The sequence below is a fragment of the Canis aureus genome, chromosome 23 (genome assembly GCF_053574225.1).
Source record: "Canis aureus isolate CA01 chromosome 23, VMU_Caureus_v.1.0, whole genome shotgun sequence".
NCBI classification, from domain to species: domain Eukaryota; kingdom Metazoa; phylum Chordata; class Mammalia; order Carnivora; family Canidae; genus Canis; species Canis aureus.
In genome coordinates, this window is record NC_135633.1 from 21,843,483 (window position 1) to 21,870,611 (window position 27,129).

At 38.9% G+C, this 27,129-nt stretch overlaps 1 protein-coding gene across 1 annotated transcript; it reads right to left on the reverse strand.

Annotated features, from left to right (window-relative positions):
• Window positions 1-4,204: 4,204 nt before the first annotated feature.
• LOC144295327 (olfactory receptor 56A3-like) lies at window positions 4,205-5,164 on the reverse strand. Its single transcript, XM_077867709.1, has one exon. The coding sequence runs from the start codon at window positions 5,162-5,164 to the stop codon at window positions 4,205-4,207; it is 960 nt and encodes a 319-aa protein (XP_077723835.1).
• Window positions 5,165-27,129: the final 21,965 nt, after the last annotated feature.

The window sequence follows — 27,129 nt, forward strand, 5'->3', positions numbered from 1 at the left end:
GTATATATAATATAAATATATATGTCATTAAAATAAAAATAAAAATATATGTCATAAAAACTTAAACACAAAAATTTTAAAAATAATAATAAAAATGAATTGAAGATAAAAAATAAATGAATAAATAATAATAGCAATAAAATGAAGAGTAAAACTAAAAAGGAAGCTATATCCTGTTTCCCCTAGAGCCAAAGCTTTGCAGCACTGTGTTCAGTAGACCTGGTATGAGTGAGTTGTTTGTGCTGGTCTTCTGGTGGAGAGGGCTGTTTTGCTGATTTTCAAGATAACTTGTTTCAGTGAAAGTATGCCTCCAGGGCACATGGAGGTGGTCTTGATGTGAGTGGCTTCCCTCCCCAATGTGGTGCCGTTTCATTCCCTGAAGTCTTTCAATGCTGATGGGCAGGATGAATATGGCAACACTCTGCTCTCTAGCCCTGGAGCTGAAAGTTCTTGACCACCCTCCCCCCACTCTTCAGAGAGCACTCACAGAAGAGCAATCTGTCACCCCTCTTGTGTTCCTAGTTTCTGTCTGAATGCTGGATTCACCCTCCCTGTGACTGAGCTTTTTAATCCCAGGTGTATGACTGAGGTTCAAAACTCCAAATTTTAGGGACTCCCATGGTGTGGACCCACACTGTACCTCTTGGGAAGGGTCTCCCTGTGATTTTACCATTTGCTAGCTAGTCCCAGGAAAACCTTTACTTGACTACACAGTAGTTCACAGTTTATGGCAACACAGACGAGAAAACTGGCACCAAGCCCCAGTGCTCCCAACTGGCTTTACTCCTCCTATGCCTAGAAACAGTGCAACAAGTTGGTGCCAACTGATATTCTTGTGACTCAAGGTATCCTCTGACCATGCTCTCACTCCTGGATCTTGTGGTAACTTAGTAGGCAGTCCCCTTCCCTACAGACATGTTCACAGCTGTATCTCCCCGAATTCAACTATCTGTGGCCCTCCTATCTTCCAAAAGGTGGTCACTTTTTGATGTGTAGACTTCCAATTTTTGTTCTCTGACCTCTGATTAGTTTCTTGGGTGTTCAGAGTGATTTGATAACTATCTAGCTGTGTTTGAGAGACAAGATAAGCTTAGGGTCCCTCTACTCCTTCACCATCTTAACTCCTTCTCTTTGCAACTGTATTATTTTTTGAAACATTTGGTTCTTCTTTATAACTGATTATTTTAGTATTGATATTTATTATTTCCAGTATTATTAACTTAATATTTCCAGTATTTATTAAATTTTTGAGGACTTTGATGCTTTTGTTTATCTGACAAATACTTTCTGCTGATATGCTAAGCGTTCCTAATTTATCCTTAATTGTTATTCTTTTTGGCATATTAGTTCTAATTGTTAATATGGTTGTTCAATTCATTGCCTTTTTGTGAAAAGATTTTATTTATTCATTCACGAGAGACACAGAGAGGGAGAGAGAGAGGCAGAGACATCGGCAGAGGGAGAAGCAGGATTCATGCAGGGAGCCGGACATGGGACTCGATCCAGGGACCCCCAGGATCGGGTTCTGGGCTGAAGGTGGTTCCATTTCTTCCTTCTTGGCTTGTGCTATTTATTATCATCATACATTTTAGAAAACACATACTGCAAAAATAATGCAAAGCATTGTTAATATATATTAATTTATATGTTATATATAATTTATATATAATAATAAATATTATATTTAATAAAGCATAATTAAAAATAATGCTTTGCATTATTTTGTTACAGTTATTTTAAAATACATTTAAATATTGACAAAGTTACTTATTTACCCATGTTTTAACATATTCTGATGCACTTCAATCCTTTGTGTAGAATCATTCTCACATTTGATAATTTCCCTTTCTAAAGAATTTTTGTAAACGTTGTAGTGTGCATCTACTGGTGACAAGTTTTGTGTACATTTTACTCGTTTTTATATAAATATTCCTTAACTGTCTTTTCACTTGCATCGTTTCTGAAATCTGCTGTTGTGCTTAATTTAATACCTTTGTATGTAATGTGTCTTTGTTTCTGGATTTTACAGTTTTTTTCTTTATTATTACTTCTGAACCATTGGTTTATTATGTACTTTAGAATATTCTCAAGTTTCTTAATCTTGGGTCTCATTGAGCTCTTGGAACTACAGGTTTATAATTTTTATCAGATTTGGAAACTTGCAACCATTACTTTAAAAATATATTTTATGTTCCCTCTTTTGTCAAGAGATGGTGCTTTGACACAGCAAATATCTTTATGAGCACTGAGAGGACAATACATACATATGTAAGAATTTTTCTTTACCTGTTATAATATTCATTTATAGGGTATAGGTTATATAATGAGCCACATGGGCCCATCCATTTTCAATGTCTTTTAAACATTAAGTTACTTAATTAGACAGGGCCCCACAAAATCTACAGGTGTCCTTGGATGAAGGTAATCATAACTTCTTAAGTGATCAAGTCCATTTTGAAGTGCTGTCTTTTTTTTAAAGATTTTATTTATTTATTTATTTATTTAGTTAGTTAGTTAGTTAGTTATTTGAGTGAGGGAGAGCACAAGTAGGCGTGAGGGTCAGAGAGAGAGGGAGAAGCAAGCTCCCCACTGAGCATGGAGCATGACACAGGGCTTGATGCCAGGACCCCAAGATCATGACCTGAGCTGAAGGTACACTCTTAACAGGCTGAGCTACCGAGGCACCCATTGAGGTGCTTTCTTGTTGTGACTCTTATCTGTGTTCCCTTTAACCTGACCACGATATCTTTTTGTAATTTCCATGCTAATGTCCCCACAGCAGAAATAGGGATGATACAGAGGTTCAGCAAGGCTTTTTGATGGGCTTCCTTCTCTTCTTAATATTTATTATTTCCTTAGGCCCTTCCACCTACTCCCATTGCTTCAAGTATGATCTGTAGTCAATTTTCAAGTGTACATCTTATTTGAGTATTAAACCCGTGTGTAGTAACCTGTGCTTACTATACAATTTTATTTGTGTTTCTCTTGAGTATTCAAACTCAGTACCTAAAAATGTACTTCTGATCTTACCTCTAAGCCTCCATCTGTCCCAAGGTAATATTCTATACAGTCTTCAGATTTCAGATCATGGATTCTTGCATGAGATATAGGCTCCCTCACTCTTAATATGCAATGTAAGAACTCAGAGAACAAGAACTGTATCTGAATTATATTCCTAGTAAATAGCATACATTTAATCGTTTATTCAATTTGTATTCAGTCATTGATTTCACAAACATTTATGGTCCCTACTGTACATCTAGCACCTTTTGGACACTGGAAATACAACAATGAGCACAAAAGGCAAAAGTTCGTGCCCTTCTGCTCCTTATATTTTAGTGACTGTAGGCTGACTAAATAAATAGATGAGCAAAATATACAGTCAGTATATAGTGATTGATGCTGTGCAGAACAGGGAAACAGAGTGTTAGAATATCATCTGTGCTTTGGGGGAATATTGTTGGACACTATTTTTAAATACTGTGGTCAGGGAGACCCAAGGAGGGAACGAGCTATGTGGTCAGAGTAACAACAAGCAAAAAAGTCCCAGAGACAGTGGTTCATGTTTTTGAGAAGCTGTTAGGGAGGCAGCTCTGACTAAGGGACTGAAGGAAGAGATCCGATATGCAAGGAATCCCACCTACACAAACAAATTCCTCTCTCCTCTGGGCTTATTGACAAATTTTAACCTAACCCTTCTACATTGATTTTACATGTTTTTGGGTTTTCCACCAGCCCTTTTTGGGTAATAGGATCAAGATTTATGTATGTTAGAGTCTCATTTTCTAGTTCTGTGCTGGACATACCATAACTTTCAGTAAATATCTTTGAATGCCTGAGGGAAGGACTAAAGCATAATGGTTACTGTCAATATTTTTTAACAGTTGCTTTTTAATCTCATTTTACTTTTCTAAAGTCAATGCACTGTCAGTAAATACTGATGCTTCCTATCAGCCACACATCTTTAAATGAGTATTTATTTTCTATCACACTGACTCTAAAAGGGATTTAATCAGGAGCATACAAGGAGGTGTGATGCACAGTCTTCAGCATCAGGCTGGGGGAAGTAAGAGGGAAAGCATACAGTTCATATCTTCAGGCATGTCCAGAGAAAGGATTAGGACTGTAATTTTATCTCCAAGTCCCTGCCTTCCAATAGTGATTTTGAGTATTTGTGGTTGAGAGAAGTCAAGCTAGAGTACAATTACTTGCATCTCTCTACTACCCTTCTCAGTAACTTCCTAATTCCCTCTTTAATCTCCTGGGTTCGTATCCCATAGACAATGGGATTGAGAGCTGCAGGAATTACATGGTGTAGGACATTAAGTAAGATGGGAATATCAGGGGAAACTCTTTTCTTAGCCATGTGGGTAAAAACAAAAACCAGCAGGATGGTGCTAAAGAACAGGATGAGAATGAAGTGAGAGCCGCATGTGCTCAGAGCTTTGGCAGCTGCCCCTTTTGCCTTAAGTCTAAGAATGGCTCTTAGGATGAGGATGTAGGAGAGGAAGATGAGGACGAGGTCAGAGCCCAGAAGAGTCCAGGCTACAGTTAACTGGTATATTCTGTTAAGGGCAACATTATCACAGGAGAGCTTGGACACAGAGAGGTTGGCACAGATACAGTTCTCAATTATATTTTTTCCACAATAATGGAGCTGGGCAGAGAGGATAGGAATGAACATAGTAAGAAGTGCATTCCTCGCCAAAATAAACATAGCAGCCCTAGCTACAAATTGATCAGTGATGATGGAAGAGTACCTCAGTGGGTGGCAGATGGCCACATAGCGGTCATAGGCCATGACCATGAATGTGCAAGACTCCATGCCAAGGAAGCAATTCATGATGAACATCTGAATGAAGCAGGCAGAGAAGCTGATGGACCTGAGATCAAACCAGAAGATGGCCAGGACCTTGGGTATAACAGTCAGGCAGAGGACGATGTCCAGCAGAGAGAGGATGCTGAGCAGGTAGTACATGGGCTCATGCAGAGAGGCCTCCAGCTGGATGGTGACCAGGAGAACACCATTGGCTCCCATGGCCAGGAGGAAGAGGAAGCTTAGGGGCAGGGACAACCAGAACTTCCAGCTGGGAGACCTGACTAAACAATTCAGGAGGAAGTCTGAAACCACAACGGAGATGGTGCCATTTTGGTGCGCTGTCATATTTTGCCAAATAGTTCTACGGTTTTCCTTTAGTGATCTGTAAAATTGGGATACAAATGAAATATTAATTCAAGACACATGGATTTAGAGCCATTTGCTTCGCTGAGCTGAAACTTGTGAGTTCTAGCAGGTCATCCAGACCCATGTGAATCCACCTGTTTATCGTTTTTGCCTTGTTCCTGGGATACTCCTATCACTTTAAGCAGTATAGAGGCCTGAAGAAATATGATTTGTTTATACATGTTTGATTTGATCAAAGTTTATTTTTAATAGCATTGTATATTCTTTGCAGAAATGAAAGAGTAGGAATTAATTAGTAAACTACTTTTTGACAGTTTTGTCCTCAAATTTGTATGTTTTACATGTTTTCTGTTTTTTATTCTTTTTTTTAAATTTTTTAATTTATTTATGATAGGCACGGAGAGAGAGAGAGAGAGAGGCAGAGACACAGGCAGAGGGAGAAGCAGGCTCCATGCACCAGGAGCCCGATGTGGGACTCGATCCCAGGTCTCCAGGATCGCGCCCTGGGCCAAAGGCAGGCGCCAAACCGCTGCGCCACCCAGGGATCCCCTCTGTTTTTTATTCTTTAGTGACCACATAGACTACTACATGACAATTTTACCTTTACAATATGCATAGATAAGTGGCATAGCCAGGCCCAAATTAGGACTCAGATATGTGTCCCTAGTTCTTCATGCCACCTCCATTCTGATTTTCTGGAAGTACATTGCTTTAAATACAGATTTAAAAAATGATACTCTGGTAATAAAGCTTATCAGTCTTCATGATCTCTAAATAGTCATCTAAGGAGGGACATGTGGATCCTCCCAAATTATCATATTCACCCCCCTCTATATGTTTTCAGATTTGTAGGGTTCTTAACAACCTTAAAAGGAGAAGAAGCAATCTATATAGCTATGTGAGAGCCATATCTGCTGTGAAAATTCGATTGTTCTGCTTGAAATAGTGTGCGGGTGTTGAAGTGTATCTTTAAAGTTTGTACATCCCCTTTTGTATTTTAGTTTCCCATCTTAAATGTAATGATCCAGGTACATATTCCTCCGCTTCTGGGGATAGTTCAATGTTGTCATGTTCTCTTATCACTTAACCTCCTCCCCTGGCATTCTATTAGGTGCTAGGATCACAGTATTGAAAAAGAAACTGTCCTTACTCTCAGGAAGTAGAAGTAAAGCCCATTCCGGGGGCAATGAGCAATAATAAGAACAAATGACAGGATCTTGCCCAAACTATGAAAAGAGGGTAGGGTTAGCTGAGTCACTGTAACGTGGGCCATAGACTGGTGAGAAGGGATTGTAAATAAAGTGAAGTGGTCCTCTACTTTACATGAAGGGTGAAGGATTCTTAGGTTCTTGTCCCCATGAATTGTGAAAGAAAGTCAAAAGATGGCTGTAGGTTGGCAAAGGCAAGGTCCAGTTGTCTGGGATCCTTCACATCATGATGTCCATTGTAGATAAATCTGTGTACATGTACCAAGTCTCTGTGGTGTTATTTTGTGGGTATAGACACACTTTTTCATTTAGAGGTTTATGTACTTCCTTGTTTGTCATTCTTTGCTATTTAATATAAATGGCATATTAGTTTGGGAACTTTTTTTTTATTTCCTGTAACTATACTTAAATACGCTAGGGCTTCATCCTGTTGAATTATTTGGCATCCAGTGAGATATGTTGTAATATCACATTCCTGATGAGAGAATTTATATCTCCCAATCTTATCCACCCATACTGTATCACATTGATCTTTTGCCTGCTTGTATAGTGGGTGGGTGGGAGTAATTTCTAGGATTCCTCTGCATCTCAGGAGTAATTCTATGATAATTTTATAAAAAGAAAACAAACCTCAGCCATGATACAATGAATTGTTTTGACAACAGAATCTGATGGAGGAGAAATAGTATTGGAGTGGGGATAGGGTGGCAAGGAAGGAAGTTTTAATAAAACTGTGACCCCAGATCTGAACAATATTTTCATCCCTTTGGAAACACACTTCCTCTTGGAGTGGTTCAAATATACTTTTGTTTCTTTTTATGATTTTCTATTCTCCAAATGCAGTTCCAGTCCTGCTCAGCTGACTCTTGTTACATTCTGTTCATTAGAGAGACCCTGTTAAGAGATGGGGTTTGCTCTCACATGAGGGAGGAGAGGCATTCCCTTCCAGGGCTCCTTTCTTCACTTTTGATACTCTGCCTCCCCAAGCAAGAGTTTGTGTAGCTGGAGTCAGCAAGGCATGGCTCCCTCCTCATATGTAGAAGAGATTTAGATGGCTTTCCCATGGTTGTTCTCTTGGTATAATAGATACATCAGTAGTAACTTTGGCAATTTGGGGATGAATTTTAAACATATTATTTCATTTGTGACTCATACCACTGTGAAGTAGTAGGATAAATTGACCATTATAACAATTTATCTTTTGAAATGGCAAGTTGAGATTCAGTGATTTTATGCATATTTACACAGTTTAATTAGTAGGGTTCAGATGTGGAAGAAATAAAATTTACATCCAAAGCGCGTGAATATATGAATATACCTGCGTTCTGGGTTACCACAGTGATGTAGCAATGGGTATCTGAACTGTCATTCTATTTTATATGTTTTATGTTCCCCTCTTTCACCTTCACCACCACCGCCCATGCACATACAATCCTTCGGCAGTTTTCCAAAAATCTGAAATTCTCCTTTTAAACACACTTACCAGTCTGACTCCTGCTTCCACTGCTCAGAGTCCAATTTTCTTCTTTCTTTCCCTTTATTTTGTGTATCTTATTATTATTTCCCTTCTAAGTAGCCACCCAGTCTGGGTTCAATAAAGATTTTAAATCAATTTCCATAAGCACAATCTTTGATTTATTTTTCTGTCACAAAACTGTATACCCTCCACTCCCCATGTCAGCTTATCTTGGCTATCCTTTGCCTTGTTAGAGTGTCTTACAAAGACTGGGAGATATGAAGATAAAAACCAAGGGAAAGGTGACATCCAGGCTTGATTGGTGACCAAAGGACCTTCTGTAAATCCTGGGCATCATGTTTATTCAACTCTATCTACTCTATCTTTCTGTTTTTGGTGGCAGTAGCTTGTAGAAATTCTTTAGATTGAGCTGAATCTGAAGAACTATTTTGGACTCCCGCTGACCCCCACTTGTGGTCTCTGTCCTCAATATCCTGAGTTATTTAGATTAAATAGAATTCCTATGATTATAGGAATGATTCAAGCCTTTGTGCGCAGAAGCTTTGCCCTAATGTCCCTATGTTTCAATATGTACATTTGAAAACCCCAAATCACCTAAACTAAACTACAGGTGATGCACTTTTCATGCTGGCTATAGCAACCCCCATTATTCTCTTACAGGTGATTTCCTGCTTTTCTACTATCTCTGGCATCACCCAGCAAAAAAATCGAAAAAGGCAAGATGATGGCAAAAAGGAAGGTCCTAGAGCACAGGTTCTCACATGTGCCACCTGACTTGAGACAAAATACAGTCTCTACTACCCCATTTTCAGACTATCTCAGCCATTCTGACTCAGGAATGGAAAAGTGCACAAATCTGGACTGAATAGGAAGGTTCCCCCTTCTTCCTCCCACCCCCACCCCAGTGTTCTGGCTAATATTGGTATAACTGCCTCTCAGCCACCCTCTACACAGACTCACTTACAGAGGATATGAAGCACGAGGTCTGCTGACATTGGAGTTCTGGTTATTTCTTGAAGTATCTGGAGGTAGTTATAACTACAGAGCCCAAGGGAGTTTACACTCTGAACCTCTCCATCCCTAATTCCTTGGGCCCAAGAGGTCCTCTTAGGACTGATAAGTAGGCAAGTGTGAGAAGAAAATGATTTTCTTTCTCTCTAAAAGCAAGGAGCACTGGTAATCCAACCCTATATTGACTGTGAATTCTGTAGGACTCTTGATTGATGTTAACTTATGACTTTATGATGGCATTATAATGATAATTTAAGAGAAACATGAAACAAATATTCCTGTTTTTTGAAAGAAATAGTTGTATTTTGTTTTGTTTTTCTTTTTAACTTTTATTTATTTATTTATTTTTAATTTTTTTATAATAAATTTATTTTTTATTAGTGTTCAATTTACCAACATACAGAATAACACCCAGTGCTCAAAAATGCATATTGTTTTTCAGAGAGATAATCCTATAGAAATTTTCAGTGTTCTAATGATTTCTTAACTTTATACTAGGAAATATACTAAAAATTTTTTAATTTCCACTTGAACTTATTGTGAATTATTCATATTCCTCAGTATGGTAGCAAGCATCATTGGTTTCTTTATTATTTCTTTTTTTACGTACTGTTTTACTTGAGTATGGTGGACACATAAAGTATTAGTTTCAAGTGTACAACATAGTGATTTGCCTAATTTATACATTATGCTTTTATCACAAGTTTCCATCTGCTGCCATGCATTGCCATTTATATGTCATTGACCTTATTCCCTATGCTGTCTCATCATCATCAGTTTCGATAAAGATCTTCTTTTGCTTTATTTATTTTTTAAAATATTTATTTATTTATTTATTTATTTATTTATTTTTATTTATTTATTTTAGAGAAAGAGCAAGGGCACATGGAAGGACAGAGAGAGGGGGACAAGAATACTCCCTGTGAGCAGAAATTCCAATGAGGGGCTCTATCTCAGGACCCTGAGATCATGACCTGAGCGAAAGTCAGATGGATACTTAACCAACTGAGCCACCCAGGGGCCCTTCATTTTGGTTACTTTTTGTTTGTTTTTGCACATATCATCATTGATATGTCTTGGACATTGAATTTGTTTAAATGGTATTGAGTTATAAATCTGAGGTTATTCTTTGATTTCGCCCAACACTAAATTTTACATCTGTCCATGTTGCTCTGTGTATGTCTACTTCATTATTTTTACCTGCTATTCAATTTCTGTTACGTGCATTTTCCCCTCTTACTATGAGTAGTCAATACCTCAGTGGTCCATAATTTACTGTTAGCAAAAATAATGTTGCTGTCAATATCCTTGTATACTTCTCTTTATAGACCTAAAATATCTTTTTTTTTGTGCAGTAGTTGCTTCCTTTCAGATATGACATAAAAATATTTAATTTCACTCGTAATTATCAAATTTCTTTCCAAAATATTACAAAATAGCCCTAGGGATTACTGAAGTTTCTTTAGTTTTCACACTTCTTTTTATTTTATTTTATTTTATTTTATTTTATTTTATTTTATTTTATTTATTTTATTTTATTTTATCTTTTTAATAATAAATTTATTTTATATTGGTGTTCAATTTGCCAACATACAGAATAACACCCAGTGCTCATCCCGTCAAGTGCCCTCCTCAGTGCCCGTCACCCATTCACCCCCACCCCCTGCCCCGCTCCCCTTTCACTTCTTATACATTTTATGTTATTATTTGTTAAAAGCTTGGTTGATATAAAATAGTATCTCATTATTTTAATTAAAATATCTCCTGATAACTGAGATTTGTTCACATATCATTTAGTCATTTGGGATTTCCATACCTTGAATTATATGTTAACATTTCTTGCCTTTTTAAAATTAATTTTTATTTTTCTTGTGTATTACAAAATTTTGCACTTTTAAATATGAGAGCACCTTTATGGCTATATATTGCTAATATCTCCTCTAATCTGTCATGTACTGTGAGTTTTAGTGTATGCTATCCAGTATTCAGTAAAAATTCTTTAATTTGATCAAGTCAAATTTTCTAATTTTCTATGGAACGATTTTCTCTGGGGTTTTAATTTAGGAAATATTCCACCAGATCACAAAGATGGGATGCTTGGGTGGCTCAGTGCTTGAGCTTCTGCCTTTGCCTCAAGTCATGATCCAGGGGTCCTAGGATCAAGTCCCACATTGGGCTCCCCATGGGAGCCTTCCTCTTCCTCTGCCTATGTCTCTGCCTCTCTCTCTGTGTCTTATGAATAAATAAAATCCTAAAATAATCACAAAGACGATTTTGTTTGTTTTCGTTTTAATTTATAAAAAGCTTAATGCATTGTGTTTCATACTGGTGTATTTATATCTGTTTGTGGTTTATACTGTCAAAATTAGGAAACCACAAATGTTGGAGAGGATGTGGAGAAAGGGGAACCCTCTTGCACTGTTGGAGGGAATGTGAACTGGGGCAGCCACTCTGGAAAACAGTGTGGAGGTTCCTCAAAGAGGTAAAAATAGATTTGCCCTACGACCCATCAATTGCACTGCTGGGGATTTACCCCAAAGATACAGATGCAATGAAAGACCCGGACACCTGCACCCCGATGTTTCTAGCAGCAATGTCCACAATAGCCAAACTGTGGAAGGAGCCTCGGTGTCCATCGAAAGACGAATGGATAACGAAGCTGTTGTCTATGTAAACAATGGAATATTACTCAGCCATTAGAAACGACAAATACCCACCATTTGCTTCGACGTGAATGGAACTGGAGGGTATTATTTTGAGTGAAGTAAGTCAATCTGAGAAGGACAAACGTTATATGGTCTCATTCTTTTGGGGAATATAAAAAATAGTGAAAGGGAATAAAGGGAAAAGGAGAAAAATAAGTGGTAAATATCAGAAAGGGAGACAGAACATGGAAGACTCCTAACTCTTGGAAATGAACTAGGTGTGGTGGAAGGGGAGGTTGGTGGCGGGGGTTGGGGTGCCTGGGTGATGTGCACTGAGGTGGGCACTTAAAGGGGTGAGCACTGGGTGTTATTCCATATGTTGGCAAATTGAACACCAATAAAAAATAAATTTATAAAAAAATAAAAATCAAGGAGCGATATTACTTTAGTATATACTCCTATCATCCTGGTAACTGTGAAAATATGAAGTAGTGTCTTGCCATTTTTATAAATATCTTTTAATTTGGTCCCCTCAGCATCTCAGCAGTACTCTGAGTACTCTCATGGTGTGTCCCAGAACTCCCCATGTTCCATCAAGTGTGGGTTACTGCCAGCAGAATGGTATCCATCAGCAGTAGGCTCCAGTGTGTGGTCTGAAACTTTTTTGTTTTGTTGGTGGAGGTGCTGTTTGGCATAGTAAGTATTTTTTAATATTTCCCCCATTTATAGGTTAAGTCACTTTATTTTTCTTCATGTAGAGATAAATGATTGGTCCTTTTCCTACTGATTTGAGGTGTCAACTGTATTACCTATAAAATTTCATGCACACAGGGCTGTGGATCTGTTCCACCATTATTTTTATTGCTATTGCTTCAAGTATAAACTATAATATGGCAAGGGTGAGTTTTCATTTGAATTTTATCCAAACATTTTTAGGGTTTCTTTGGCATGTAGATTTTATTTAGAAAGGGGAACCCTCTTACATTGCTGGTGGGAATGCAAACTGGTGCAACCTCTCTGGAAAACATATGGAGGTTCCTCACAAAGTTAAAAACAGAACTACTCTGTGATCCAGCCATTGTGCTCCTAGGTATTTTCCCTAAAGGATACAAAGGTACTGGTTTGAAGGGATACATGCAACCCATGTTTATAGCAGCATTATCAACAATAGCCAAATTATGGAAAGACCCTAAATGTCCATCAACTGATGAATGGATAAAGAAGAGTTGCGATATATATTGGAATATTATTCAGCCATAAAAAAGAATAAAATCATGCCATTTGCAATGACATGGAAGGAGCTAGACAGCATAATCCTAAGTGAAATAAGTAAATTAGAGAAGGACAAATATATTATTTCAGTCATATGGGAATTTAAGAAACAAAACAAATGGACATGGGGGGAAAAGACAGGAAAACCAAGAAACAGGCTCTTAACTATGGAGAAAAAACTGATGATTACCAGAGGGGAGGTGGGAGAGAGGATGTGTTAAATAGGTGATGGGGATTAAGGAATGTACTTGATGTGATGAGCACTGGGTGTTGTATGGAAGTGTTGAATCACTAAACTGTACACCTGAAACCAATTTTACACTGTATGTTAGCTGAGTATAATTTAAATAAAAACATGAAAAAAATAAAAAATCTGAGTAAAACAAACAACAGTCTGAGACATATTTGTTACATGGCCCTGTCATCCACATTTCTTGGTGTGAAGTCAATCTGTAAGGTCGTGTGGCTCTACAAGGAAAACTGAACCAACATGTACACATTTAGAAAATTGAGTAAATGGCAGATGTACATTTTTTATCTTAGTTTCTTTTCCTTAACATTATATTGTGATTATTTCCCATATCATTAAATTATATTTTTTAAGATTTTATTTATTCATTCATGAGAGAGAGAGAGAGAGAGAGGGAGACAGACATAGGCAGAAAAGAAGCAGGTTCCATGCAGGGAGCCTGATGTGGGACTTGATCCTGGGACTCCAGGATCAGGCCCTGGGCTGAAGGCAGGTGCTCAATCACTGAGCCACCCAGACGTCCCAAAATATCTTGGAAATCTCAAAGATAAATGTGTGTGTGTGTGTATATATATATCAGTGTCCCTTTTGCGATATTTTATTGGTTGTGAGTGAGTCAATGGAAACAGCCCAGATTCAGCAGGTGGGATACTGGCCTGGACTTCTTTCTTCAAGGAGTGTAAAAGAATGTGTGGCCATCAATAAATCTTCCATACATGATGTTTCTCCTTCGTGATTTTTGCTTATTATTAAATTGTTTTGATTCTGATTTTCTTTTGTTTCTATCTCCATCCTTTTATTTCTACTTCAACTCCCCAAAATACCACCAACATATATCAGAATCTTGGAGTCTGTTTGGAAATCCACCTAAGGCAGTAGGTGATCTGCACATAGCATTTAAAATGAACTCTTTTCTCCAATATCACAATATCTAGGTGCTTTCATTTTTTTATTATCTAATTTGTCACTCTACAATATCTTTCAAGCTGCAGTCTGGAATTTTAAAAATTAATGAGCAGTCTTCATTTCTATTTCTTCAAGTATGTTTTATTTCTTTAATACTTCATGTGACTCTTATTAGACCAAAGTTACATTGTTACATACTTGCATATTATGTCTTACCAATTTTTTACTGGAGTTGAATTTGCTAACATATAGCATAAGACCCAATGTTCATCCCATCAAGTGCCCCCCTCTGTGCCCGTCACCCAGTCACCCCAACCCCCAGCCCACCTCCCTTTCCACTATCTCTTCTTCATTTCTCAGAGTTAGGTGTCTTTCATGTTTTATCACCCTCACTGATATTTTCACTCATTTTCTCTCCTTTCTCTTCATTCCCTTTAACTATTTTTTTATATTTCCCAAATGAGTGAGACCATATAATGTTTGTCCTTCTCTGATTTACTTATTTCACTCAACATAATACCCTCCAGTTCCATTCACGTCGAAGCAAATGGTGGGTATTTGTCGTTTCTAATGGCTGAGTAATATTTCATTGTATACATAGACCACATCTTCTTTATCCGTTTACCTTTCTTATTTCTTTTTTTAAATTTATTTTTTATTGGTGTTCAATTTGCCAACATATAAAATAACACCCAGTGCTCATTAAATGAATTGCTCCCCTCAGTGCCCGTAACCCAGTCACCCCCATCCCGGCCCACCACCCTTTTTACCACCCCTTGTACGATTCCCAGAGTTCGGAGCCTCTCATGTTCTGCCTCCCTTTCTGATATTTCTGTTCATCTTTGAATGGACATCGAGGCTCCTTCCACAGTTTGGCTATTGTGGACATTGCTGCTAGAAACATCGGGGTGCAGGTGTCCCGGCGTTTCACTGCATCTGTATCTCTGGGGTAAATCCCCAGCAATGCAATTGCTAGGTCGTAGGACAGATCTATTTTTAACTCTTTGAGGAACCTCCACACACTTTTCCAGAGTGGCTGCACCAGTTGACATTCCCACCAATAGTGCAAGAGGGTACCCCTGTCTCCACATCCTCTCCAACATTTGTGGTTTCCTGCCTTGTTAATTTTCCCCATTCTCACTGGTGTGAGGTGGTATCTCATTGTGGTTTTGATTTGTATTTCCCTGATGGCAAGTGATGCAGAGCATTTCTCACGTGCATGTTGGCCATGTCTATGTCTTCCTCTGACATAGACATGGCCATATGTCTTTATAGATCTTGGATAATAGCCCTTTATCTGATACGTCATTTGCAAATATCTTCTCCCATTCTGTAGGTTGTCTTTTAGTTTGTTGACTGTTTCTTTTGCTGTGCAGAAGCCTTTTATCTTGATGAAATACCAATAATTCATTTTTGCTTTTGTTTTCCTTGCCTTCATGGAAGTATCTTGCAAGACGTTGCCGTGGCCAAGTTCAAAAAGAGTGTTGCCTGTGTCCTCTTCTAGGATTTTGATGGAATCTTGCCTCACATTTAGATCGTTCATCCATTTTGAGTTTATCTTTGTGTATAGTGTAAGAGAATGGTCTAGTTCTATTCTTCTGCATGTCGAGGTCCAATTTTCTTTCCCAGCACCATTTATTGAAGAGATTGTCTTTTTTTCCGGTGGATAGTCTTTCCTGCTTTGTTGAATATTAGTTGACCCTAGAGTTGAGGGCCCATTTCTGTGTTCTCTATTCTGTTCCATTGATCAATGTTTCTGTTTTTGCGCCAGTACCACCCAGTCTTGATGATCACAGCTTTGCAGTGCAACCTGAAATCTGGCATTGTGATGCCCCCAGCTATGCTTTTCTTTTTTTTTTTTTTTAGTTTAATCATACTCACGTATCACGTATGATCGACACTTCTGTTTATTGAAACTGCCTTCACCCCAAATATACATACCATGTGTCCCTATTCAGCACTAAACAATCAATTGGTCATATTCCCTATGCTGTACCTTTCACCCTGTGACTTTTTTTTAATAAATTTATTTTTTAAGGGTGTTCAAGTTGTCAACTTACAGAATAACACCCAGTGCTCATCCCGTCAAGTGCCCCCCTCAGTGCCCGTCACCCATTCACCCCCACACCCTGCCCTCCTCCCCTTCCACCACCCCTAGTTAGTTTCCCAAAGTTAGGAGTATTTATGTTCTGTCTCCCTTTCTGATATTTCCCACACACTTCTTCTCCCTTCCCTTATATTCCCTTTCACTATTATTTATATTCCCCAAATGATTGAGAACATATAATGTTTCTCCTTCTCTGACTGACTTACTTCACTCAGCATAATACCCTCCAATTCCATCCACATTGAAGCAAATGGTGGGTATTTGTCATTTCTAATGGCTGAGTAATATTCCATTGTGTACATAAACCACATCTTTTTTATCCATTCATCTGTCGATGGACACTGAGGCTCCATCCACAGTTTGGCTATCATGGCCATTGCTGCTAGAAACATCGGGGTGCAGGTGTCCCAGCGTTTCATTGCATCTGTATCTTTGGGGTAAATCCCCAACAGTGCAATTGCTGGGTCTAGGGCAGGTCTATTTTTAACTCTTTGAGGAACCTCCACACAGATTTCCAGAGTGGCTTCACCATTTCACATTCCCACCAACAGTGTAAGAGGGTTCCCTTTTCTCCACATCCTCTCAAACATTTGTGGTTTCCTGCCTTGTTAATTTGCCCCATTCTGACTGGTGTGAGGTGGTATCTCATTGTGGTTTTGATTTGTAATTTCCCTGATGGCAAGTGATGCAGAGCATTTTCTCATGTGCGTGTTGGCCATGTCTATGTCTTCCTCTGTGAGATTTCTGTTCATGTCTTTTGCCCATTTCATGATTGGGTTGTTTGTTTCTTTGGTATTGAGTTTAATAAGTTCTTTATAGATCTTGGAAACTAGCCCTTTATCTGATACGTCATTTGCAAATATCTTCTCCCATTCTGTAGGTTGTCTTTTAGTTTTGTTGACTGTATCCTTTGCTGTGCAAACGCTTCTAATCTTGATGAAGTCCCAATAGTTCATTTTTGCTTTTGTTTCTTTTGCCTTCGTGGATGAATCTTGCAAGAATTTACTGTGGCTGAGTTCAAAAAGGGTGTTGCCTGTGTTCTCCTCTAGGATTTTGATGGAATCTTGTCTCACATTTAGATCTTTCATCCATTTTGAGTTTATCTTTGTGTATGGTGCAAGAGAGTGGTCTAGTTTCATTCTTCTGCATGTGGATGTCCAATTTTCCCAGCACCATTTATTGAAGAGACTGTCTTTCTTCCAATGGATAGTCTTACTTCCTTTATCGAATATTAGTTGACCATAAAGTTGAGAGTCCACTTCTGGGTTCCCTATTCTGTTCCATTGATCTATGTGTCTGTTTTTGTGCCAGTACCACACCGTCTTGATGACCACAGCTTTGTAGTACAACCTGAAATCTGGCATTGTGATGCCTCAGCTATGGTTTCCTTTTCCAAAATTCCCCTGGCTATTCAGGGTGTTTTCTGATTCCACACAAATCTTAAAATAATTTGTTTTAACTCTCTGAATAAAGTCCATGGTATTTTGATAGGGATTGCCTTAAACGTGTAAATTGCCCTGGGTAACATTGACATTTTCACAATATTAATTCTGCCCATCCATGAGCATGGAATATTTTTCCATCTCTTTGTGTCTTCCTCAATTTCATTCAGAAGTGTTCTATAGTTTTTGGGGTATAGATCCTTTACCTCTTTAGTTAGGTTTATTCCTAGGTATCTTATGCTTTTGGGTGCAATTGTAAATGGATTGACTCCTTAATTTATCTTTCTTCAGTCTCATTTTAGTGTGTAGAAATGCCACTTATTTCTGGGCATTGATTTTGTATCCTGCCACGCTACCAAATTGCTGTATGTGTTCTAGCAATCTTGGGGTGGAGGCTTTTGGGCTCTCTATGTAGAGTATCATGTCATCAACGAAGAGGGAGAGTTTGACGTCTTCTTTGCCAATTTGAATGCCTTTAATGTCTTTTCGTTGTCTGATTGATGAGGCTAGGACTTCCAGTACTATGTTGAATAGCAGTAGTGAGAGTGCACATCCCTGTCTTGTTCCTGATCTTAGGGGAAAGGCTCCCAGTGCTTCCCCATTGAGAATGATATTTGCTGTGGGCTTTTCATAGATGGCTTTTAAGATGTTGAGGAATGTTCCCTCTATCCCTACACTCTGAAGAGTTTTGATCAGGAATGGATGCTGTATTTTGTCAAATGCTTTCTCTGCATCTAATGAGAGGATCATATGTTTCTTGGTTTTTCTCTTGCTGATATGATAAATCACATTGATTGTTTTACTAGTGTTGAACCAGCCTTGTGTCCCGGGGATAAATCCTACTTGGTCATGGTGAATAATTTTCTTAATGTACTGTTGGATCCTATTGGCTAGTATCTTGTGGAGAATTTTTGCATCCATGTTCATCAGGAATATTGGTCTATAATTCTCCTTTTTGGTGGGGTCTTTGTCTGCTTTTGGAATTAAGGTAATACTGGTCTCATAGAATGAATTTGGAAGTTCTCCATCTCTTTCTATCTTTCCAAACAGCTTTAATAGAATAGGTATGGTTTCTTCTTTAAACATTTGATAGAATTCCCCAGGGAAGCTATCTGGCCCTGGACTTTTTGTGTCTTGGGAGGTTTTTGATGACTGCTTCAATTTCCTCCCTGGTTATTGGTCTGTTCAGGTTTTCTATTTCTTCCTGTTCCAGTTTTGTTAGTTTGTGGCTTTCCAGGAATGCGTCCATTTTTTCTAGATTGCCTAATTTATTGGCGTATAGCTGTTCATAATATGTTTTTAAAATTGTTTGTTTTTCCTTGATGTTGGTAGTCATCTCTGCTTTCTCATTCATGATTTTGTTAATTTGAGTCTTCTCTCTCTTCTTTTTAGTAAGGCTGGCTAATGGTTTATCTATCTTATTAATTCTTTCAAAGAACCAACTCCTGTTTTGTTGATTTGTTCCACAGTTCTTCTGGTCTCGATTTCGTTGAATTCTGCTTGAAACTTTATTAACTCTCTTCTTCTGCTGGGTGTAGAATCTATTTGCTGTTTTTTCTCTAGCTCCTTTATGTGTAAGGCTAGCTTTTGTATTTGAGTTCTTTCCAATTTTGAATGGATGCTTGTATTGTGATGTATTTCCCCCTTAGGACTGCTTTTGCTCCATCCCAAAGATTTTGAACAGTTGTATTTTCATTCTCATTAGTTTCCATGCATCTTTTTAATTCTTCCTTAATTTCCTGGTTGACCCTTTCATCTTTTAGCAGGATGGTCTTTAACCTCCACGTGTTTGAAGTCCTTCCTAACTTCCTGTTGTTATTTAGTTCTAATTTCTAGGCATTATGGTCTGAGAATATGCAGGGAACGATCCCAATCTTTTGGTATCGGTTCAGACCTGATTTGTGACCCAGTATGTGGTCTATTCTGGAGAAAGTTCTATGTGCACTTGAGAAGAATGTGTGTTCAGTTGAGTTTGGATGTAAAGTTCTGTAGATATCTGTGAAATCCATCTGGTCCAGTGTATCATTTAAAGCTCTTGTTTCTTTGGAGATGTTGTGTTTATAAGACCTATCGAGTATTGAAAGTGCTAGATTGAAGTCACCAAGTATAAGTGTATTATTATCTAAGTGTTTCTTCACTTTGGTTATTAATTGATTGATATATTTGGCAGGTGTCACATTCAGGGCATATATATTGAGGATTGTTATGTCCTCTTGTTGGGTAGATTCTTTAAGTATGATATAGTGTCCCTCTTTATCTTTCACTACATTCTTCAGGGAAAATTTTAGTTTATCTGATATAAGGATGGTTAACCCTGTTTTTTTTGAGGACCATTTAAATGGTAAATGGTCCTTTTATTTTCAGGCTGTAGGTGTCCTTCTGTCTAAAAGAACAGCAAATATATGTCCTTCTGTCTTGTAGACCCCAAATAGATGGGTCCTGCTTTTTTATCCAGTCTGAAACCCTGTGCCTTTTGATGGGGTCATTAAGCCCGTTCACATTCAGAGTTACTATTCAGAGATATGAATTTAGTGTCATCATGATAACTATTCAGTCCTTGTTTTTGTGGAATGTTCCACTGAACTTCTTCTTAAAGGGGAATTTTAAGAGTCCCCCTTAAAATTTCTTGCAGAGCTGGTTTGGAGGTCACATATTCTTTCAGTTGCTGCCTGTCTTGGAAGCTCTTTATCTCTCCTTCCATTTTGAATGAGAGCCTTGCTGGATAAAGTATTTCTGGTTGCATGTTCTTCTCATTTAGGACCCTGAATGTATCCTGCCTGCCCTTTCTGGCCAGCCAGGTCTCTGTGGAGAGGTCTGCTGTTACCCTAATACTCCTCCCCATAAAAGTCAGGGATTTCTTGTCTCTTGCTGCTTTAAGGATCTTCTCTTTATCTTGGAATTTTCAAGCTTCACTATTATATGTCGAGGTGTTGAATGGTTTTTATTGATTTTAGCTGGGGATCTCTCTATTTTCTGGATCCGAATGCTTGTTTCCTTTCCCAGATTAGGAACGTTTTCAGCTTTGATTTGTTCAAATACATATTCTGGCCCTCTGGCCCTTTCGGCGCCCTTGGGAACCCCAATTAAACGTAGGTTTTTCTTCCTCAGGCTGTCATTTATTTCCCTTAATCTATCCTCATGGTCTTTTAATTGTTTGTCTCTTTTTTCCTCAGTTTCCCTCTTGCCATCAACGTGTCTTCTATGTCACTCACTTGTTCTTCCACCTCGTTAACCCTCGTCGTTAGGACTTCTAGTTTGGATTGCATCTCATTCAATTGATTTTTAATTTCTGCCTGATTGGATCTAAATTCTGCAGTCATGAAGTGTCTTGAGTCCTTTATGCTTTTTTCTAGAGCCACCAGTAGGTGTATAATAGTGCTTCTGAATTGGCTTTCTGACATTGAATTGTAATCCAGATTTTGTAACTCTGTGGGAGAGAGGACTGTTTCTGATTCTTTCTTTTGAGGTGAGCTTTTCCTTCTAGTCATTTTGCTAAGTGCAGAGTGGCCAAAAACAATTTGTATTGGGAAAAGGAGAAAAAGAGAGGATAGTAGGAAGGAAAGAAAAGAGAAAAAGAAAAAAGAACAAAGGAAGAAAAAAAGAAAAAAAAAGAGAAGAAAAAGAGAAAGAAAAAAAGATAGAAAACAAAAAGGTTGGGAGAAGCAAACAGAAACCAAAAAGCAAAAAAAAAAAAAAAAAAAAAACGGGGAGTGTCCTCTGATTCTGTATACTGTAAGTTCCTTGATTTCCCCTGGAACTTTCCAGTGCTGCTTGTTCAATAGTTTGTTTTCCCCCTGTCCGTCTAGCTGGTCTTCTGAGGGAGGGGCCTGTTGTGCTGATTTTCAGGTGTTAGCAGTTGGGGGAGCTGCTCTGCCCCCTACCTGGTGCAGGGCTCAGTGGGGGCTGTTTACCCCGTGAGGCCCCAGGAGGAACCACCGAAGTGGCGGGGCCAGCTCTGGAGCCCTGGAATCAGCCCCCGCAGTAACTCCGGAGCTCTCGGTCTGCAGGGCCTGGAGGCTCCAGGGCGGGGCCGCTGATCTGCTCAGCTCAGGGCAGGAGCGTCCTCGCTGTCCTGGGCCCTCCCGGCCTCTGCCTGTCCCGGGGTAGGCCGGATCCTGGGCTGTGTCCCGGCGCCCTGTGCTCCGGAGCCTGCGCTGTTGGATTCGCTCTCCCCGCCGGGAAGCCCCCTTAACGGCGCCGGTGCCCGAGCCCCTCCGAGCTGCTCCTGGAACTGCGCAGCCCCCTCCACATGGAGCCTCTTCCTCTGCCCGAGCCCCTCCGAACTGCTCCGGGCCCCGCTGTGCGCGCTGCAGCCCTTAGGGAGCTCGGCGCACTCTCCCGGGGCGCAGGTGTCTGTTACTGTCCCAGGGAGCCCGAGGGCATCCCCGCCCTCCTGGGGTCCTGCTCTAACTCCCTGTGGCGCCTTTATGCCCGGGAAGGTTGGTGCAGCTCCTGCTCCTCCGGGACGAGTTTTCCTGTCCTGGGAACACTCGCCCCGGCCTCAGCCCGGCTCCTCCCGGGGCCCCTCCCCCTTGGAGGCCTTTTGTTTCTTTATTTCTTTTTTTCCGGTCTTCCTACCTTGATAGAAGCGCGAACTCTTCTCACTGTAGCATTCCAGCTGGTCTCTCTTTAAATCTCAGGTCGAATTCAGAGATTTTCAGGATGATTTGAAGGTTATCTAGGTAATTTGGTGGGGACAGGTGACTTGGGGACCCTACTCTTAGCCATCTTGCACTCCTCTATGCTTTTCTTTTTAAATATTCCTCTGGCTATTTGGGGTCTTTTTTGATTCCACACAAATATTAAGATGATTTGTTCCAACTCTCTGAAGAAAGTCCACGGTATTTTGATAGGGATTGCATTAAATGTGTCAATTTAACATTGACATTTTCACAATATTAATTCTACAAATCGATAAGCATGGAATATTTTTCAATCTCTTTGTGTCTTCCTCAATTTCCTCAATTTTTTGTGGTAAGATTTTCATGTGAATGTATCATAATGTATCATACCTCTTGCTGGCCTGCAACATTTCTGTGGAGAAATCAGCTCATAGTCTTATGGGTTTCTGTTGCATGTAACTTTTTAGTTTTTTTTCTGCTGCTTTTAAAATTCCCATTTTATCTTTAAACTTTGGTATTTTAATTAGTATATCTTGTAGTGTGAATCTCCTTGGGTTCATCATTTTGGAGACCTCTGTGCTTCCTGAACCTAGGTGTTTACTACCTTCTCTAGGCTAGGGAAATTTTCAGCTATTTCTCCAAATCAGCTTTCTGTTCCTTTCTCTCTCTTCTCCTTCTTCTTCAGAGACCTCTATAATGTGAATGTTTGTTTGCCCCATGTCCAAGAGATCCATTACCTTTAAAAATTTCTTTTCAAATTTCAAATTTCAAACCCATCCTCGTTTTTTCAAATTTCTTTTTCGTTACTCTTAAGCTTGGGTGGTTTCTTTCTGTTATTTTTCAGATTGCTGATCCTTTATTATACCTCCTCTAATCTACTGTTGATTCCCTCAGAGTATTTTCCACTTCAGTTGTTGTATTCTTCAACTTTTTTTTAAATTTGCATTTTCTATTTCTTTGTTGAAGTTCTCCCTGAGTTCTTCCACTCTTCTCTCAAGGCCCCTGAGCATCTTTATGATCATTACATTATACTCTTTATCAGGCATCCTGCTGTACTCTCAGTTATTCTTCTGAGCTTTTATTTTGTTCTTTCTTTTGGAGCATTTTCCTCTGTGTCTCAATTTTTTTTGATGTCAGTGTTTGTTTCTATGAATTAGGTCAAATAGCTACTTCTCCTAAACTTGAAGGAATAGTATTGTGTATGCTCATTTTTTTGTGGCTCACATGTGCTTGGCTACAGGCTGGCTGGAGTTGTGGCTATTGTAGGCTGGTATATGGAGAGGACATCATGATGGAGTTGCATGGTGGGATGGCAACAGGTGAAGTGGGCATGGTTGGGGATGGTCCTCAGGTTTTCTGTTAAGAGAGTAATCGGGCAGAACAGGTGAAGCCAAAGTGGGTGCAGGCTGTAGGATTCCCAGGGCTTTAAATGAAGAGGGCACCCTGAAGGAAGAGCTGTAGCTGAAGTGGGTGCAGGCTGGGGAAGTCCTGGGGCTCTATGCAAAAAAGGGCACCTTGGCAGAATAGCTGAAGTGGAAGTGGATGTAAAACAGAGCAATTGAAAACTCTATATTCAGTGAGGTCTTGGCAGGGGGCTGGTAGGTTCACAACATGGGCTATGGGCTACATCAGGTCCTTGGATGTTCTGTGCAGAGGGTGCCCAGGCAAGACTGCTGTTGTTTAAGTGAGCATGAGCTGGGAAGTTTTCTATGCAATGGGTACCCTGGCAGGATAGCTGAAGGTGGAGTGAGTGGAAGCCTGGATATCTTGGGGCTTTCCACACTGAAGGCACTCTGGCGGGAAAGCTGTAGCTGAAGCAGATGCAGTCCAGGATGCCCTGGGGTGCTCAGCATAGGGATACCTAGGGGAGGGGCTGGATCTGAGCCAGTTATAAGTAGGGGTGTCTCGGGGAACTCTGTGCAGGTGGTGCTGTGTGGGGTGGCTGGAACCAAGTATACACAAGATGAATAATGGCATGGATCTATCATTATAATATCAAATGTAGTATTTTCATTACACCAGGAATCCTCTGTGCTCTGCTGACTCTTCTCTGTACTGCTCCTCCTCACTCACCCAGGAACTTCTGATCTTTTTATTGTCTGCCTAGTGTTCCCTTCCTCAGAATATCATATAGATGGAATCATATGGTATGTTGCCTTTTCACACTGGCTTCTGTCACTCAGTAATATGCATTTAAGGTCCCTCGTGTCTTTTTATAGTTTGATAGCTCATTTCTGTTAAGTCCTGGATGATATTCTATTGATATACCTTGGTTTATTTATCTACTCGCCTACCAAAGTACACTTTGGTTGCTTGCATGTTTTGGCAATTATAAATGAAGCTGGTATAAACATTCTTGGGCAGGTTTTAATTTAGAAATACATCTTCAACTTATCTGTGTAAAAACCAAGGAGTACACTTGCTGGATCAAATGGTAAGAGTATGTTTTGTTTTGTAAGAAACCACCAAATCATCTTTTATTTTATTTATTTTTAAAAGATGTTATTTGTTTATTCATGACAGACCTACAGAGAGAGGCAGAGACCAAATCAGAGGGAGAAGCAGGTTCACTGTGGGGAGCCCGATTCCGGACTTGATCCCAGGACCCTGGGATCACACCCCAAGCCAAAGGCAACCCAGGTGTCCTCCAAATCATCTTTTAGCCTGGCTGTTGGTATTTGTGTTCCCACCAGCAATGAATGAGAGTTCCTCTTTCTCCATATGGTTTCCAGCCTGTGCTATTGTTAGTGTTCTGGATTTTGGCCATTCTAAAAATTATATAATGGTATCTCAGTGTGATTTTAATTTGCATTTTCTTGAACTCTAATGTGGAACAACTTTTTCTTTTCTATTCTTTTCTTCTTTCTTCTTTCTTTCTTTCTCTTTCTTTCTTTCTTTCTTTCTTTCTTTCTTTCTTTCTTCTTTCTTTCTTTCTTTCTTCTTTCTTTCTTTCTTTCTTTCTCTTTCTTTCTTTCTTTCTTTCTCTTTCTTTCTTTCTCCTTTCTTTCTTTCTTTCTTTCTTTCTTTCTTTCTTTCTTTCTTTCTTTCTTTCTTTCTTTTTCTTTCTTTCTTTTTTCATCACCTGTGCATCTTGTTTGGTGATGTGTGTGTTCCATGTGTTCTTTGCAAATATTTTCCGAGGTTTATAACTTAGTTTCTCATTCTCTCACATTGATTTTCTCAGAGTGGAAATTTAATTTAATTAGTTTATTTTTTAAAGATTATTTATTTATTTATTTAATTTATTTACTGGTGAGTGAAGAAGTAGAAGAGAGCACATGAGCAGGGTGAGAGGCAGAGGGAGAATGGGAAGGAGAAAGCAGATTCCCTGATGAGCACAGAGCCCATAGCAGGGCTCTATTTCTGGACCCTGAGATCATGACCTGAGCCCAAATGAAGAGTAGAGTGCTTAACTGACTAAGCCACCAAGGCACTTTGGAGGTTTTAATTTTAATGAAGTTCAGTTTATCAGTTCTTACTTTCATGGGTTGTGTCTTTGGTGTTGTATCTAAAAAGGCATCACTATATTCAAAGTCATCTAGGTTTTCTCCTATGTTACTTTGTAGGACTGTTAAGGTTTGATGTTTTATGTTGACATCCAAGATCCATTTTGAGTTAACTTTTTTTTGCGTGTGAAAGATGCAAGGTTTGTATCTTGGTCTATCTATCTATCATCTATCTATCTATCTATCTATCTATCTATCTATCTATCTATCATCTATCTCTCTATCTATATATCTATCCTCTATCATCTATCTATCTATCTATCTATCTATCTATCTATCTATCTATCTATCATCTATCTCTCTATCTATATATCTATCCTCTATCATCTATCTATCTATCTATCTATCTATCTATCTATCTATCCATCCTCTATCATCTATCTATTATCTATCTATCTATCTATCTATCTATCCTCTATCATCTATCTATCTATCTATCTATCATCTATCTATCTATCATCTATCTATCAATCATCTATCTATCTATCTATCTATCTAGTTATTTATTTGAAGATGGCTGTCCAGTTATTCCAGCACTGTTTGTTGAAGACCTGACTATGATTTTATATTGAAAGTGAATTTCTTGTTAACAGCATAAAGATGAGGCTTTTTTTCCTTCTCTTTCCAAATCTCATATGATTATTTGTACTTTTAATTTGGATCATTTAGATTAGAGTTTCTCAGCTTATAAAGACAGTTTGGTCAGACAATAGTTTTTTGGAGGTGTGTGAGTTTGTTCTATATTTATTATAGGTTTATTTAACAGCATTCCTGGGCCTACCTCACTAGTTGTCAGTAGCACCATATGCCGAAATTCACCTCTGCCCCCACAGTTGTAAGGAGCAAAAATGTTTCTAGACATTGCCAAATGAGTTCTGGAGGCCAAAATTGCCATCACTTCCTGAGCCACTGATTTAACCTCATAAATTTGCAATGTTGATGTGATTAATGCCCACTATTGACTTCTTTTACTCTGTATGGCAGAGTAGTTGCAACAGAGACTAGATTACCTTAAAAATCTGAGCTTTTAGGGACACCTGGGTGGCTCAGCGGTTGAGCTTCTGCCTTAGACTTGGGATGTAATTCTGGACGATCGGGTCGCACACTGGGCTCCTACATGGAGCCTGCTTCTCCTTCTGCCTGTGTCTCTGCCTCTCTCTGTATCTCTCATGATTAAATAAATAAAATCTTAAAAAATATGTGAGCTTTTTAAAGAAAATTTATGCTGTTGTCAGTTGTAATGTTTAAAAAATGTGTCTTTCAATTATCAAATCAACCTTCTCCTAATGTTGTGCTACTCCACATATAAAATACAAATTCATAAAAGTTTTCTTCCATTTCACTCCTGTAATATCTTGCTGTTGGTGTTATGCACACCTTAAAGCAACTAAATTTTTCTCTTGTTGAAATGTGTGAGGAAATGAAATTTTTGGGAATTCTTTTTCCTATAATAATGAAAAAGGACATCAATGGTTTGAATTTAATTGTCGATGAACAT